Source organism: Ascaphus truei, chromosome 7 (genome assembly GCF_040206685.1).
Source record: "Ascaphus truei isolate aAscTru1 chromosome 7, aAscTru1.hap1, whole genome shotgun sequence".
NCBI classification, from domain to species: Eukaryota; Metazoa; Chordata; class Amphibia; order Anura; family Ascaphidae; genus Ascaphus; species Ascaphus truei.
In genome coordinates, this window is record NC_134489.1 from 45,435,533 (window position 1) to 45,452,055 (window position 16,523).

General features: G+C 41.0%; 1 protein-coding gene and 1 long non-coding RNA gene across 4 annotated transcripts in view; one reads left to right on the forward strand and one right to left on the reverse strand.

Moving 5' to 3' along the window:
• The window catches only part of ARHGAP30 (Rho GTPase activating protein 30), a 31,397-nt gene extending 19,893 nt beyond the window's left edge, over positions 1–11,504 (reverse strand). The window contains exon 1 of one of the 3 annotated variants that reach the window (XM_075608182.1): positions 11,022–11,504. In XM_075608182.1, coding sequence (XP_075464297.1) covers positions 11,022–11,118 — 97 coding nt within the window. In that variant the 5' untranslated portion in view covers positions 11,119–11,504. The remainder of the gene's footprint in view (positions 1–11,021) is intronic. The other 2 variants (XM_075608184.1, XM_075608183.1) reach the window with 2 other exon arrangements.
• The window catches only part of LOC142499182 (uncharacterized), an 82,148-nt gene that overhangs the window by 24,198 nt on the left and 41,427 nt on the right, over positions 1–16,523 (forward strand). Inside the window, exon 4 of the long non-coding RNA XR_012802626.1 lies at positions 8,790–8,818. This is a non-coding gene — a long non-coding RNA (uncharacterized LOC142499182). The remainder of the gene's footprint in view (positions 1–8,789; positions 8,819–16,523) is intronic.

A 16,523-nucleotide genomic window follows, 5' to 3' on the forward strand; every position in this document is an offset into this window, starting at 1 on the left:
CCGTGTATTTCTGCTCACTACACTACATAACCGCGTATTTCTGCTCACTATACAACCGTGTATTTCTGCTCACTACACAACCGTGTATTTCTGCTCACTACGTTACATAACCGTGTATTTCTGCTCACTACGTTACATAACCGTGTATTTCTGCTCACTACACTACATAACCGCATATTACTGCTCACTACACAACCGTGAATTTCTGCTCACTACACAACCGTGTATTTCTGCTCACTACACCACATAACTGTGTATTTCTGCTCACTACATAACCGCGTATTTCTGCTCACTACACAACCGTGTATTTCTGCTCACTACACCACATAACTTTGTATTTCTGCTCACTACATAACCGTGTATTTCTGCTCACTACATAACTGTGTATTTCTGCTCACTACGTTACATAACCGTGTATTTCTGCTCACTACATAACCGTGTATTTCTGCTCACTACGTTACATAACCGTGTATTTCTGCTCACTACGTTACATAACCGTGTATTTCTGCTCACTACACTACATAACCGCGTATTTCTGCTCACTATACAACCGTGTATTTCTGCTGACTACACTACATAACCGTGTATTTCTGCTCACTACGCTACATAACCGCGTATTTCTGCTCACTATACAACCGTGTATTTCTGCTCACTACACTACATAACCGTGTATTTCTGCTCACTACATAACCGTGTATTTCTGCTCACTACGTTACATAACCGTGTATTTCTGCTCACTACATAACCGTGTATTTCTGCTGACTACACTACATAACCGTGTATTTCTGCTCACTACGCTACATAACCGCGTATTTCTGCTCACTATACAACCGTGTATTTCTGCTGACTACACTACATAACCGTGTATTTCTGCTCACTACGCTACATAACCGCGTATTTCTGCTCACTATACAACCGTGTATTTCTGCTCACTACACTACATAACCGTGTATTTCTGCTCACTACATAACCGTGTATTTCTGCTCACTACGTTACATAACCGTGTATTTCTGCTCACTACATAACCGTGTATTTCTGCTCACTACGTTACATAACCGTGTATTTCTGCTGACTACACTACATAACCGTGTATTTCTGCTCACTACGCTACATAACCGCGTATTTCTGCTCACTATACAACCGTGTATTTCTGCTGACTACACTACATAACCGTGTATTTCTGCTCACTACGCTACATAACCGCGTATTTCTGCTCACTATACAACCGTGTATTTCTGCTCACTACACTACATAACCGTGTATTTCTGCTCACTACATAACCGTGTATTTCTGCTCACTACGTTACATAACCGTGTATTTCTGCTCACTACATAACCGTGTATTTCTGCTCACTACGTTACATAACCGTGTATTTCTGCTCACTACATAACCGTGTATTTCTGCTCACTACGTTACATAACCGTGTATTTCTGCTCACTACGTTACATAACCGTGTATTTCTGCTCACTACGTTACATAACCGTGTATTTCTGCTCACTACACTACATAACCGCGTATTTCTGCTCACTATACAACCGTGTATTTCTGCTCACTACACAACCGTGTATTTCTGCTCACTACGTTACATAACCGTGTATTTCTGCTCACTACGTTACATAACCGTGTATTTCTGCTCACTACGTTACATAACCGTGTATTTCTGCTCACTACGTTACATAACCGTGTATTTCTGCTCACTACACTACATAACCGTGTATTTCTGCTCACTACATAACCGTGTATTTCTGCTCACTACGTTACATAACCGTGTATTTCTGCTCACTACGTTACATAACCGTGTATTTCTGCTCACTACACTACATAACCGCGTATTTCTGCTCACTATACAACCGTGTATTTCTGCTGACTACGTTACATAACCGTGTATTTCTGCTCACTACGTTACATAACCGTGTATTTCTGCTCACTACGTTACATAACCGTGTATTTCTGCTCACTACACTACATAACCGTGTATTTCTGCTCACTACGTTACATAACCGTGTATTTCTGCTCACTACACTACATAACCGCGTATTTCTGCTCACTATACAACCGTGTATTTCTGCTCACTACGTTACATAACCGTGTATTTCTGCTCACTACATAACCGTGTATTTCTGCTCACTACGTTACATAACCGTGTATTTCTGCTCACTACATAACCGCGTATTTCTGCTCACTACGTTACATAACCGTGTATTTCTGCTCACTACATAACCGTGTATTTCTGCTCACTACGTTACATAACCGTGTATTTCTGCTCACTATACAACCGTGTATTTCTGCTGACTACACTACATAACCGTGTATTTCTGCTCACTACATAACCGTGTATTTCTGCTCACTACGTTACATAACCGTGTATTTCTGCTCACTACACTACATAACCGCGTATTTCTGCTCACTACATAACCGTGTATTTCTGCTCACTACGTTACATAACCGTGTATTTCTGCTCACTACATAACCGTGTATTTCTGCTCACTACGTTACATAACCGCGTATTTCTGCTCACTACGTTACATAACCGCGTATTTCTGCTCACTACACTACATAACCGCGTATTTCTGCTCACTACGTTACATAACCGTGTATTTCTGCTCACTACATTACATAACCGTGTATTTCTGCTCACTACGTTACATAACCGTGTATTTCTGCTCACTACACTACATAACCGCGTATTTCTGCTCACTACGCTACATAACCGCGTATTTCTGCTCACTATGTTACATAACCGTGTATTTCTGCTTACTACGCTATATAACCGCGTATTTCTGCTCACTACGCTACATAACCGCGTATTTCTGCTCACTACGCTACATAACCGCGTATTTCTGCTCACTACGTTACATAACCGTGTATTTCTGCTCACTACACTACATAACCGCGTATTTCTGCTCACTATACAACCGTGTATTTCTGCTCACTACACAACCGTGTATTTCTGCTCACTACGTTACATAACCGTGTATTTCTGCTCACTACGTTACATAACCGTGTATTTCTGCTCACTACGTTACATAACCGTGTATTTCTGCTCACTACGTTACATAACCGTGTATTTCTGCTCACTACACTACATAACCGTGTATTTCTGCTCACTACATAACCGTGTATTTCTGCTCACTACGTTACATAACCGTGTATTTCTGCTCACTACGTTACATAACCGTGTATTTCTGCTCACTACACTACATAACCGCGTATTTCTGCTCACTATACAACCGTGTATTTCTGCTGACTACGTTACATAACCGTGTATTTCTGCTCACTACGTTACATAACCGTGTATTTCTGCTCACTACGTTACATAACCGTGTATTTCTGCTCACTACACTACATAACCGTGTATTTCTGCTCACTACGTTACATAACCGTGTATTTCTGCTCACTACACTACATAACCGCGTATTTCTGCTCACTATACAACCGTGTATTTCTGCTCACTACGTTACATAACCGTGTATTTCTGCTCACTACATAACCGTGTATTTCTGCTCACTACGTTACATAACCGTGTATTTCTGCTCACTACATAACCGCGTATTTCTGCTCACTACGTTACATAACCGTGTATTTCTGCTCACTACATAACCGTGTATTTCTGCTCACTACGTTACATAACCGTGTATTTCTGCTCACTACGTTACATAACCGTGTATTTCTGCTCACTATACAACCGTGTATTTCTGCTGACTACACTACATAACCGTGTATTTCTGCTCACTACATAACCGTGTATTTCTGCTCACTACGTTACATAACCGTGTATTTCTGCTCACTACACTACATAACCGCGTATTTCTGCTCACTACATAACCGTGTATTTCTGCTCACTACGTTACATAACCGTGTATTTCTGCTCACTACATAACCGTGTATTTCTGCTCACTACGTTACATAACCGCGTATTTCTGCTCACTACGTTACATAACCGCGTATTTCTGCTCACTACACTACATAACCGCGTATTTCTGCTCACTACGTTACATAACCGTGTATTTCTGCTCACTACATTACATAACCGTGTATTTCTGCTCACTACGTTACATAACCGTGTATTTCTGCTCACTACACTACATAACCGCGTATTTCTGCTCACTACGCTACATAACCGCGTATTTCTGCTCACTACGTTACATAACCGTGTATTTCTGCTTACTACGCTATATAACCGCGTATTTCTGCTCACTACGCTACATAACCGTGTATTTCTGCTCACTACGCTACATAACCGCGTATTTCTGCTCACTACACTACATAACCGCATATTTCTGCTCACTACACAACCGTGAATTTCTGCTCACTACACAACCGTGTATTTCTGCTCACTACACCACATAACTGTGTATTTCTGCTCACTACATAACCGCGTATTTCTGCTCACTACACAACCGTGTATTTCTGCTCACTACACCACATAACTGTGTATTTCTGCTCACTACATAACTGTGTATTTCTGCTCACTACATAACTGTGTATTTCTGCTCACTACGTTACATAACCGTGTATTTCTGCTCACTACATAACCGTGTATTTCTGCTCACTACATAACCGTGTATTTCTGCTCACTACGTTACATAACCGTGTATTTCTGCTCACTACATAACCGTGTATTTCTGCTCACTACGTTACATAACCGTGTATTTCTGCTCACTACATAACCGTGTATTTCTGCTCACTACGTTACATAACCGTGTATTTCTGCTCACTACGTTACATAACCGTGTATTTCTGCTCACTACACTACATAACCGCGTATTTCTGCTCACTATACAACCGTGTATTTCTGCTCACTACACAACCGTGTATTTCTGCTCACTACATAACCGTGTATTTCTGCTCACTACGTTACATAACCGTGTATTTCTGCTCACTACGTTACATAACCGTGTATTTCTGCTCACTACACTACATAACCGCGTATTTCTGCTCACTATACAACCGTGTATTTCTGCTCACTACACTACATAACCGTGTATTTCTGCTCACTACATAACCGTGTATTTCTGCTCACTACATAACCGTGTATTTCTGCTCACTACGTTACATAACCGTGTATTTCTGCTCACTACGTTACATAACCGTGTATTTCTGCTCACTACGTTACATAACCGTGTATTTCTGCTCACTACGTTACATAACCGTGTATTTCTGCTCACTACACTACATAACCGCGTATTTCTGCTCACTATACAACCGTGTATTTCTGCTCACTACACAACCGTGTATTTCTGCTCACTACGTTACATAACCGTGTATTTCTGCTCACTACGTTACATAACCGTGTATTTCTGCTCACTACACTACATAACCGCATATTACTGCTCACTACACAACCGTGAATTTCTGCTCACTACACAACCGTGTATTTCTGCTCACTACACCACATAACTGTGTATTTCTGCTCACTACATAACCGCGTATTTCTGCTCACTACACAACCGTGTATTTCTGCTCACTACACCACATAACTGTGTATTTCTGCTCACTACATAACCGTGTATTTCTGCTCACTACATAACTGTGTATTTCTGCTCACTACGTTACATAACCGTGTATTTCTGCTCACTACATAACCGTGTATTTCTGCTCACTACGTTACATAACCGTGTATTTCTGCTCACTACGTTACATAACCGTGTATTTCTGCTCACTACACTACATAACCGCGTATTTCTGCTCACTATACAACCGTGTATTTCTGCTGACTACACTACATAACCGTGTATTTCTGCTCACTACGCTACATAACCGCGTATTTCTGCTCACTATACAACCGTGTATTTCTGCTCACTACACTACATAACCGTGTATTTCTGCTCACTACATAACCGTGTATTTCTGCTCACTACGTTACATAACCGTGTATTTCTGCTCACTACATAACCGTGTATTTCTGCTGACTACACTACATAACCGTGTATTTCTGCTCACTACGCTACATAACCGCGTATTTCTGCTCACTATACAACCGTGTATTTCTGCTGACTACACTACATAACCGTGTATTTCTGCTCACTACGCTACATAACCGCGTATTTCTGCTCACTATACAACCGTGTATTTCTGCTCACTACACTACATAACCGTGTATTTCTGCTCACTACATAACCGTGTATTTCTGCTCACTACGTTACATAACCGTGTATTTCTGCTCACTACATAACCGTGTATTTCTGCTCACTACGTTACATAACCGTGTATTTCTGCTGACTACACTACATAACCGTGTATTTCTGCTCACTACGCTACATAACCGCGTATTTCTGCTCACTATACAACCGTGTATTTCTGCTCACTACACTACATAACCGTGTATTTCTGCTCACTACATAACCGTGTATTTCTGCTCACTACGTTACATAACCGTGTATTTCTGCTCACTACATAACCGTGTATTTCTGCTGACTACACTACATAACCGTGTATTTCTGCTCACTACGCTACATAACCGCGTATTTCTGCTCACTATACAACCGTGTATTTCTGCTGACTACACTACATAACCGTGTATTTCTGCTCACTACGCTACATAACCGCGTATTTCTGCTCACTATACAACCGTGTATTTCTGCTCACTACACTACATAACCGTGTATTTCTGCTCACTACATAACCGTGTATTTCTGCTCACTACGTTACATAACCGTGTATTTCTGCTCACTACATAACCGTGTATTTCTGCTCACTACGTTACATAACCGTGTATTTCTGCTCACTACATAACCGTGTATTTCTGCTCACTACGTTACATAACCATGTATTTCTGCTCACTACGTTACATAACCGTGTATTTCTGCTCACTACGTTACATAACCGTGTATTTCTGCTCACTACACTACATAACCGCGTATTTCTGCTCACTATACAACCGTGTATTTCTGCTCACTACACAACCGTGTATTTCTGCTCACTACGTTACATAACCGTGTATTTCTGCTCACTACGTTACATAACCGTGTATTTCTGCTCACTACGTTACATAACCGTGTATTTCTGCTCACTACGTTACATAACCGTGTATTTCTGCTCACTACACTACATAACCGCGTATTTCTGCTCACTACGCTACATAACCGCGTATTTCTGCTCACTATGTTACATAACCGTGTATTTCTGCTTACTACGCTATATAACCGCGTATTTCTGCTCACTACGCTACATAACCGCGTATTTCTGCTCACTACGCTACATAACCGCGTATTTCTGCTCACTACGTTACATAACCGTGTATTTCTGCTCACTACACTACATAACCGCGTATTTCTGCTCACTATACAACCGTGTATTTCTGCTCACTACACAACCGTGTATTTCTGCTCACTACGTTACATAACCGTGTATTTCTGCTCACTACGTTACATAACCGTGTATTTCTGCTCACTACGTTACATAACCGTGTATTTCTGCTCACTACGTTACATAACCGTGTATTTCTGCTCACTACACTACATAACCGTGTATTTCTGCTCACTACATAACCGTGTATTTCTGCTCACTACGTTACATAACCGTGTATTTCTGCTCACTACGTTACATAACCGTGTATTTCTGCTCACTACACTACATAACCGCGTATTTCTGCTCACTATACAACCGTGTATTTCTGCTGACTACGTTACATAACCGTGTATTTCTGCTCACTACGTTACATAACCGTGTATTTCTGCTCACTACGTTACATAACCGTGTATTTCTGCTCACTACACTACATAACCGTGTATTTCTGCTCACTACGTTACATAACCGTGTATTTCTGCTCACTACACTACATAACCGCGTATTTCTGCTCACTATACAACCGTGTATTTCTGCTCACTACGTTACATAACCGTGTATTTCTGCTCACTACATAACCGTGTATTTCTGCTCACTACGTTACATAACCGTGTATTTCTGCTCACTACATAACCGCGTATTTCTGCTCACTACGTTACATAACCGTGTATTTCTGCTCACTACATAACCGTGTATTTCTGCTCACTACGTTACATAACCGTGTATTTCTGCTCACTACGTTACATAACCGTGTATTTCTGCTCACTATACAACCGTGTATTTCTGCTGACTACACTACATAACCGTGTATTTCTGCTCACTACATAACCGTGTATTTCTGCTCACTACGTTACATAACCGTGTATTTCTGCTCACTACACTACATAACCGCGTATTTCTGCTCACTACATAACCGTGTATTTCTGCTCACTACGTTACATAACCGTGTATTTCTGCTCACTACATAACCGTGTATTTCTGCTCACTACGTTACATAACCGCGTATTTCTGCTCACTACGTTACATAACCGCGTATTTCTGCTCACTACACTACATAACCGCGTATTTCTGCTCACTACGTTACATAACCGTGTATTTCTGCTCACTACATTACATAACCGTGTATTTCTGCTCACTACGTTACATAACCGTGTATTTCTGCTCACTACACTACATAACCGCGTATTTCTGCTCACTATGTTACATAACCGTGTATTTCTGCTTACTACGCTATATAACCGCGTATTTCTGCTCACTACGCTACATAACCGCGTATTTCTGCTCACTACGCTACATAACCGCGTATTTCTGCTCACTACGCTACATAACCGCGTATTTCTGCTCACTACGCTACATAACCGTGTATTTCTGCTCACTACGTTACATAACCGTATATTTCTGCTTACTACGCGATATAACCGCGTATTTCTGCTCACTACGCTACATAACCGCGTATTTCTGCTCACTACGCTACATAACCGTGTATTTCTCCTCCTTTATAGAAAAAAAATTGGAATTTCGAGGAGTTAAGGTAAAGCATTTGACTGTACTGATGAATGAGAAGGATCAATTAATGTTGGTATTATTATTTCCTATGTTTGATATTCTATCTCTGTAAACTGTAAAGATTTTAAAGGGGAATAATGCCTTTTCTAAATTTTTGTTTAAGGATTTGTGATATACATCATAATATGAATGTTTGAATAATTAATATAGAAATTAGGTGTGAAGACTAATGCCAGGAAGTTTTGTTATGATTACTGTATCGTAAGGTTTAAATACTTGGTATGGAATAATTCAACTTGAATTCTAATATCCCAGATGTAGAGTCTACCACATCCTAAAGCTCTAACAATGACTTATGTACATTCATACAAGTAATGTACAGCAGTGCTTCTCATGGAGTTAAAAACTAGGACCCTGAATGGTGTACTATATTAAGAAAAATCATCTATATCATCCATTCAAGAACCCAACACTCAAACGGAAGAAATAATAGGGCCATTTATTAATGCCATGAGCGCTCTATGTCACTAAAATTATGCAATCTGGTACATTTTTTATTTTGTATGCTGTTAAATCGACATTAAAAGGGAAAATGTCCCCCAGCATGTTAACGGTTAAATCAGGACATGATGTGGAGATGGCCAGGAGAGAGAAGTTAGGCGATGCATCATATTACTGCAACTGTTTGTGGTCATTATGTTTTCGTTTTTTTATAGTGTTCAAAAATCTTGTTTTTTTCTGAGGTGGTGTAAACCTTTCTAGGTAACTATCTGTGTCAAATGGAAGACATGAAGAACAAGCTTCTTATATGTGACACAGCTGAAATACACACGTTATGCCACCATGTACTGCTCTCTGAAGAAGAACAGAAGCGATAACGCTTTTGCTCAAACTCTCATTTCCTGTGTACGGTGACTCAAGTTTCCAAATGTCACATAGGAAGTCACATAAGATTTGAGAAACTGCTTCACTGATCATTTTACCTAAGTTACCAATTGAATGATAGTTGAAGGTGTCAAGAAACAGAAACTGACCTTTTTTTCTATATGTTCACTGAACAGAATGAACAAGCTATTTTTTCTGCAGGACACATAATTCCCCCCTCCCCCTAATATTGGCCAATCAATGGGCTGTTTCATTCTCAATAGAGAACTGTTAGAGGGATGTCAGACTATCTCTCGGTCTTAGCTTCTTTAAATCGTGTCCTGGTTTTCTAACTCACTCAGGCCATTCTGCGGAGTTACAGATAATGCTGGTTTGGAGCGAGTTTGGTAATCCTGTAGAAGTCAGGAGCATGGTCAGTCTTTGGGTCTAACGATGGGGACAGTCACAGTGACCTGATATATTTTTTTTATAGTGTATTCGGTACAGAGCAATTTACTTTTCTGTGAGTTACATATTGATCATGTAATATAGAAATATGAGGAGCTGTCATTTAAATCTGTCATAAAAACAAAAAGAAGAAACGAATGATGGAGTTTGAACCAGACTAGGATTAGTGCATTGTAAATCTTAATTGGTTAATATCTTGCTGCATGAATTACCAACCAATAGTAAAATATCTCATCAGCCCATGTACGGGTCTGTTTGCAACCTGTACATTAATGCCAGTTGCCTCCAGTTTCTACCTTAGGAACAAAATGTCTTCTTTTAAGTTCCTGTTTTTAGGAGAGGGTTAGTAAAGAATCAACATGGCAGTTTTGTAATAGATTGTTTGTTGCCATATTCTACAGTAGTTTGCGACCGTGTTATTTCTGCTGATCCTCTAAACTTTAGAGTCTAAAGAATGTGCCAAATAAAACATGTGTATGTCTTTGGCATCAGTTTTCTGGTCGAGTTATTTTACTGTGTACTGTAACTATAGTTGTCAATATTGTGGTTCTTAGCAAAGAACACTGCCTGTGAGTTCATATTATACATATATACTGAATCACTGTACAAGTATGTGGATTTGTAAAGTGGTACTATATCTGATCAGGTACTGTCACAACACTTCCATCTTCCATGTAAGAGTGTTTTCTACAGCCCTATCCGCCTTCCTTGTTTCATATATGTGTATCTATATATATATATATATATATATTTATTTATTTTTATTATTATTATTTAAAAAATGTTTTACCAGGAAGTAATACATTGAGAGTTAATATATATATATATATATATATATATATATATATATATATATATATATATATATATATATATATTTAAATCAATAACTGTACCTTCTTGTCCAGAGATATGCAGATGTTCTAACAAATCACATCCAAAAACTTTGTCTTTGGAGGCCGCTTTCTTTTTCACCTTCTGTCTTGCTTTCATTGCGAGAGACTTTGGAGCAGGCAGCCAATTGTAGTCACTGCTGATAGACTCTCTGTTTAACAAGAGAGAGGATATTTTCCCCGGTGGCTTTTACAGCATAACACTTGTAAGATAGACTGTGAGTACATCCCAAACCAATACCTGGGAAGTAAAGAAAAGGGATCACATCTGTGAAATGTAGCAATGCTGTTTTTGTAAATACTCCAATGATCTCTGAGGTGTGTCGCCTTCTCGGTACTCCAAGGTTCTAATGAAGCAGTCCAAAAGAGGCTGGTTTGGTAATCATGGCTATCAGGAAAATGCTTATGCACCTGTTACTCCATTATCGCTTTGATTCCCTGCAACGACAGTAAAACAAATTATACCCTAAACTTTTTTTTATTTGCAAAGGAAGTGGTTCTTGTAGAGGAAGCAGCCTTGTTACAGAAATGATTACCGCCCTTGACGTAAAAAAACGTTACACCGAGCTCCTACCCCTATTTGTTCTGACTTCTATGATCTGAGTTTTAGAGGAAGCCTGAGCTACTGTCTTAAAAACCACATCCTGTACACAGAATGAACCAAACCACAACACGGAGCGTTTTCACAATTTGGAAGAAACAGCATTAGTGAACTTCTAAGGCCTCACTATAATCATAGCCCAAATATGTATTTCTCGGGGTAGATGGCTGCAGCTTATATCTTTGTGCCATACATTGGTTTAAGAGGTTGGCCAATGAGTTGTACATTATCTGGTAGGACATTATTGGTGAAAATCTGGAGTTCTCTGACAGGTGTTCAATTTACAGAGGCTTCCTTAGCAGAAAAATAGTTATTGTGATGTAACTAATCAAAGTTAAAGCAGAAATACTACATCCCCCCTTTTTTCCCTTTCTTATTTGTATATGTAAAACATGTGACAATGTATAATTCTACATTCTTACCTAAACTGGCAATCGTATGGTGCTCCTGTTATAAATCTGTTAAAATCCTGATTGTGTGCCTAACGAAATGGCCGTCTTCTGACTCTACAGTATGCTGCAGTCTGTGAAATGCTGCAGCTGATATGTAACATTATATTACTAAGTGTAATACATTATTGTTACAGCTCCCAGAGGAATAGACTGTCTGCTGTTTGGAACACAGCAACACACCTGTTTGTGATACTTTGTGTCCAAAGGCCAGAGCTCGAAAAAGTGTGTCACGGCCTGTTTCAAAAGAGGAAGTAGATATGACTTTTTAAATAGTTGCTGTAGCAACTAAAGGAAGATCAGTACATAAAAAAAGTCATGAAAAATGACAGTCTTATCTTATACTATAGAACTGATTTATTTAAAAAAAAATAGGATTTTTTCATATTTTGCTGCCATTGTAATTGACGTACTATCTTTTCCTGGTGTTATGAAGTTTTCCTCTTCTATTTATATTTACTGTTTAAATTGAAAAAAATTGTATATCTCTCTGGAGATAAGGGATATAATGTGAGGGGAGGGGGGGGGGCTAGGGCGGATGGTGGGGAGAGGGAGTCTGGGAGCTATTTTGGCAGTGCTGTCTTTAGTTATTGCCTGATTATATGGGAAGGAAGGGGTAGGTGTGGGGGTGGTAGGTGCGGGGGTGTCATTGGGGGGGAGGGGCAGGTAGTTTCAGACGGGGCTGGGGTAGCGAGGTCGTGGGTACCCCTAGGAGTGTCAATGTAGGCCAGAGGGACTAGCACAGCAGCGACTGGGTCACAGGGTCAGCCAGCACAGACAAGCACTGTGGGGGTGGATGAGGTGATTGCTAACGCATCGGTAGAATCACTAAAAGAACTGCAAGGATGTCTTTATGTCAGGCAAGTCTGCATAGTACGCACTTATCACTGGCAACTAAATAGAAGATTTAGGCAGGGGAGCACGTGGACATCTGGACTTGCTGGTGACAAGAAAGAGGACGATAGGGATGAGAAGAAGAAGTAAGTAACAAGAACTTTTTGTAATTAGCTGGAGGCGTATGTCATTCTTGCGAGCCTGATAGGTGGCAGGTTTCCGGTCCGTGACCCATTCCTGGACCTCAGGGATGAATCGTAGCAAAAATTGCTCTTTTACAACAAGCTCTTAAAAGAACATACATAATGCAACTGTGCTCAACTATACTAATTTCTGGATAAATAAGGGCTTATAAACGGTGCTCAGTCTGTAAGGACCTAGGTGAATAAGTCCTATGTCCAGAGTTCCCCTGGAAGGGGGTACCTTAGGTAAAAAAAATGGAAAAAAAAAACAGACAAGCACCACTTGTATAAGAAAAGATGTATTGCAGTAATAAAAAAGGTAATAAAGCTCACTCACGTGAGAAAATACCGGCGGGCGTGTTATAGCACGGGCGCAAGGATCGTGGAGTGTAGGGGTCTCTCAGCTGGTCCCATTGCATTGCGATTCATCCGGTCTCAGCGTCCTGCATCGAATCCCGCAAGTGACGTCATGCACTCTCGCAAGTCTATTCCTCCGTTTTCTCTGAAGCTGCATCTGAAGATATTTTCCTCTTCTCCAGGGTCCTGGAAGTACGCACCACCAAACTCAGGTTCGAGCGGGGCAGCTGCCCGCTGCGCCTCATGTTGGATTTCTTCAACTATCATAGCCTTCTTGTTGCGACCCTCAGTCCAAAGTCTGTACCCCTCACATCATACGACCAGCAATTCCTTGGACTAGGATTTGTAGGTCGAAGCCATCGTCAGGGTCGGGTCATCCCCAATCTAGACAGGCTCTGGCAGTAGATAACTCTGAGATGACCAAAGGGTCTGTGAGTCGTAGCCCTGTGATTTCAAGGGTTTGAAACCTACTCAGTCCAAACTACCTGCGTGCAGTTCAGCCCTGAGCCTGGCAATCCCACCTCTGCCACCAGAAAGCCTATCACAGAAGACCAGGTCTCTTTTACGGGATCAAACATCAGACAGGACATCGAAGTCAAATAAAAGTATTTTTATTCTGATAAGAGCCAGCAGATTCAACACAAATCACAATTGAGCTTTACTCACAGTCTCTGGTCCATTCAAGGGGAATCTTAAACAGTCTAGGTGCCTGGCGCCACCGAAATGCCTTTCCCGGTGCAGCTTCCACTCTTTTATCACTTTAAAGTCTGTTAGTATAGCTGTGTAAGGATCCGTCACTCGCGCCCTCCCTGGCGTGCTCCCTACCTGCCTAGACCTGCGATCGGGACTCCTGCCTCTTCTGCCTCCTGCAGCACCGCATCTCGCAGACCGGTGAATGCCAGCATTCCTTATAGGGGCGCGCGCGGACCGCACTCAGCACAAAATGCCGTTCCCGCTGGTCCCGCCTCCAGGCTTCGCTCGCGTAGTGACGTCATCGTTGCGCAGCAGAAGCTTCCTCGCTCCTCTGTGTAATAGGATTCACCTGCCTTGTTTCCATCAGCCAACCACAGCCATGCATACTAGGGCCTATGCTTCCTCCTCATTGGTCTGTTCTTCCTATATATGCTCAGCCTGCCCTCTAGCACATTGGCTGAGCATAACCTTGTTTATGTGCGCTGTGTTCACTGCAGTTCTGCCTCCTGTCTGAGCCTTGCCTGTCTTGTCCTGTGTTGCCTGATCTTGTTTGCTTTTTGGATTCCGCACTTATCTGCTCCTGACCCGGTTTACCAACGACGATCCGCACCTCTCCAATCCCGTCCTTGGCAAATGTTCCTGCAACGATCTATACCTCTCCAATCCAGACCTCGGCAAGTATCACTGACCATCCTGACCTCTCCTACCCCGAGCTACCTATACTCCAGGTGCGCCCTCGCGGCTGTGGGTAGGCGTTTATCAAATCCCCACCTCGGCATCGCGGTCACGCCTTGTTTGTGGTGAACGCATCGTTACAAGCTGACTGCAATCTGGAACAACAAGTTTAAAATTTACACTGTAGTGGAGCACGCAGCCTCGATTTCAGGTCGCTCCACCACAACCTCAGAGAACTACACTTAGTCGATCCATACGACAGGGTCAGCAACCTCTCTGGTACTGGAATCAGCTGTAATTCTTATAGCTGTCCCATCTCCATAGACAGACATGGAGAACGGAGCAACGACCAATCACCACATGGATGCTAGGTGGTGGGCCAATCACAGGACGAGGGCTCATCTGTGTTGGCCTATCGGGACAGGGAGCATGATGGAGAGGCAAAGAAGGTGTGAATTACAAACCAGCCAATGGGAACTGCACCTACCTCCTCCTGTTCACAAGGCTGTCTCTCTCTCTCGATGAGATAGGCTGGCCCGATGGACACCAACTTTATCAACACATTTATATTTCTGGGTACTTGATTGAACAGAACAAATTGCAAAATAAATTGTGATTTATTTCCTTAATAGACAAACACACGACATCTGCAGAATACACTTAAAACAACACTTACTGGGATAAGGGAACAAAATAAATTGTCCTTGAAACAAAATAAATTGTCCTTTGCTTGCAAGTGCAAGAAATGCAGCCTTGGTTTAAAGGTTCTGTGGAGAGTAATCCTCCAAAAAGGTAGGTGAAGCGGAGCACAGCCGTGCTAGTAAGGGATATTGCAGGACAACAGCCAGTAGAATAAAAGCTTCTTTATTAGGACAACATGGTGCAGACAGGAAAACTCTTACGCGTTTCACGCCACGATTGGCGCTTCGTCAGAGAGTGCAGAGTGTGGACTCGATGCCTCTTCTTATACCCCTTAACCGCTTACCGGAAGTGACGTGGTAACGCATCATCCGCCCACCGGAAGTGACGCAGCTGCACGTCTAAAAAGACTGGTAAACTGAAATCTGTATACCGGAAGTGATGTAACGGGACAAGACACGCTGACTGGTATTTACTAACACAACCGGTTGTCATAGAAATACCTAAATGGCGTCACTACAAGGCGGGGGATGATCAAACATAAACATAAAAAGGGCATCCAGTCAAAATAACCCGCGAGTAATAATGATAACCAAACTATCAATGCGGGAATATATATAAAAACAAAAAATAAAAACAGTGAACAATGTTTGAGGAGACAGATATGAGTCTCTTAGATATATAGATAAAATAAAGTTATATTCAGACTGACAATTAAGTCAGTATAGATACAATAACACTGAAACTAAACTACCATACCATTAAATCTATCTATCCAAGAGAGTCCTATATTCAATATCACATATATAACACACATAATCAATTACATCTATGAATGTGGGATACAAATAAATAATATCTCCCCTGTAATCAATCACATACAAAAGAGACCATAATATGCAAAATAGTTAATACTAGAAAGATTCAAACAGACCAAATATCTATTCAAGAGCATATAATACTCATATGAAAAACATAAAAGGTACAGAATATGCAAATAATTTGTAATAATACATAAAGCATTATGATTTAAACGTTATATGAAAAAAGAGAATCCTATTCCAAAAAATGTTTC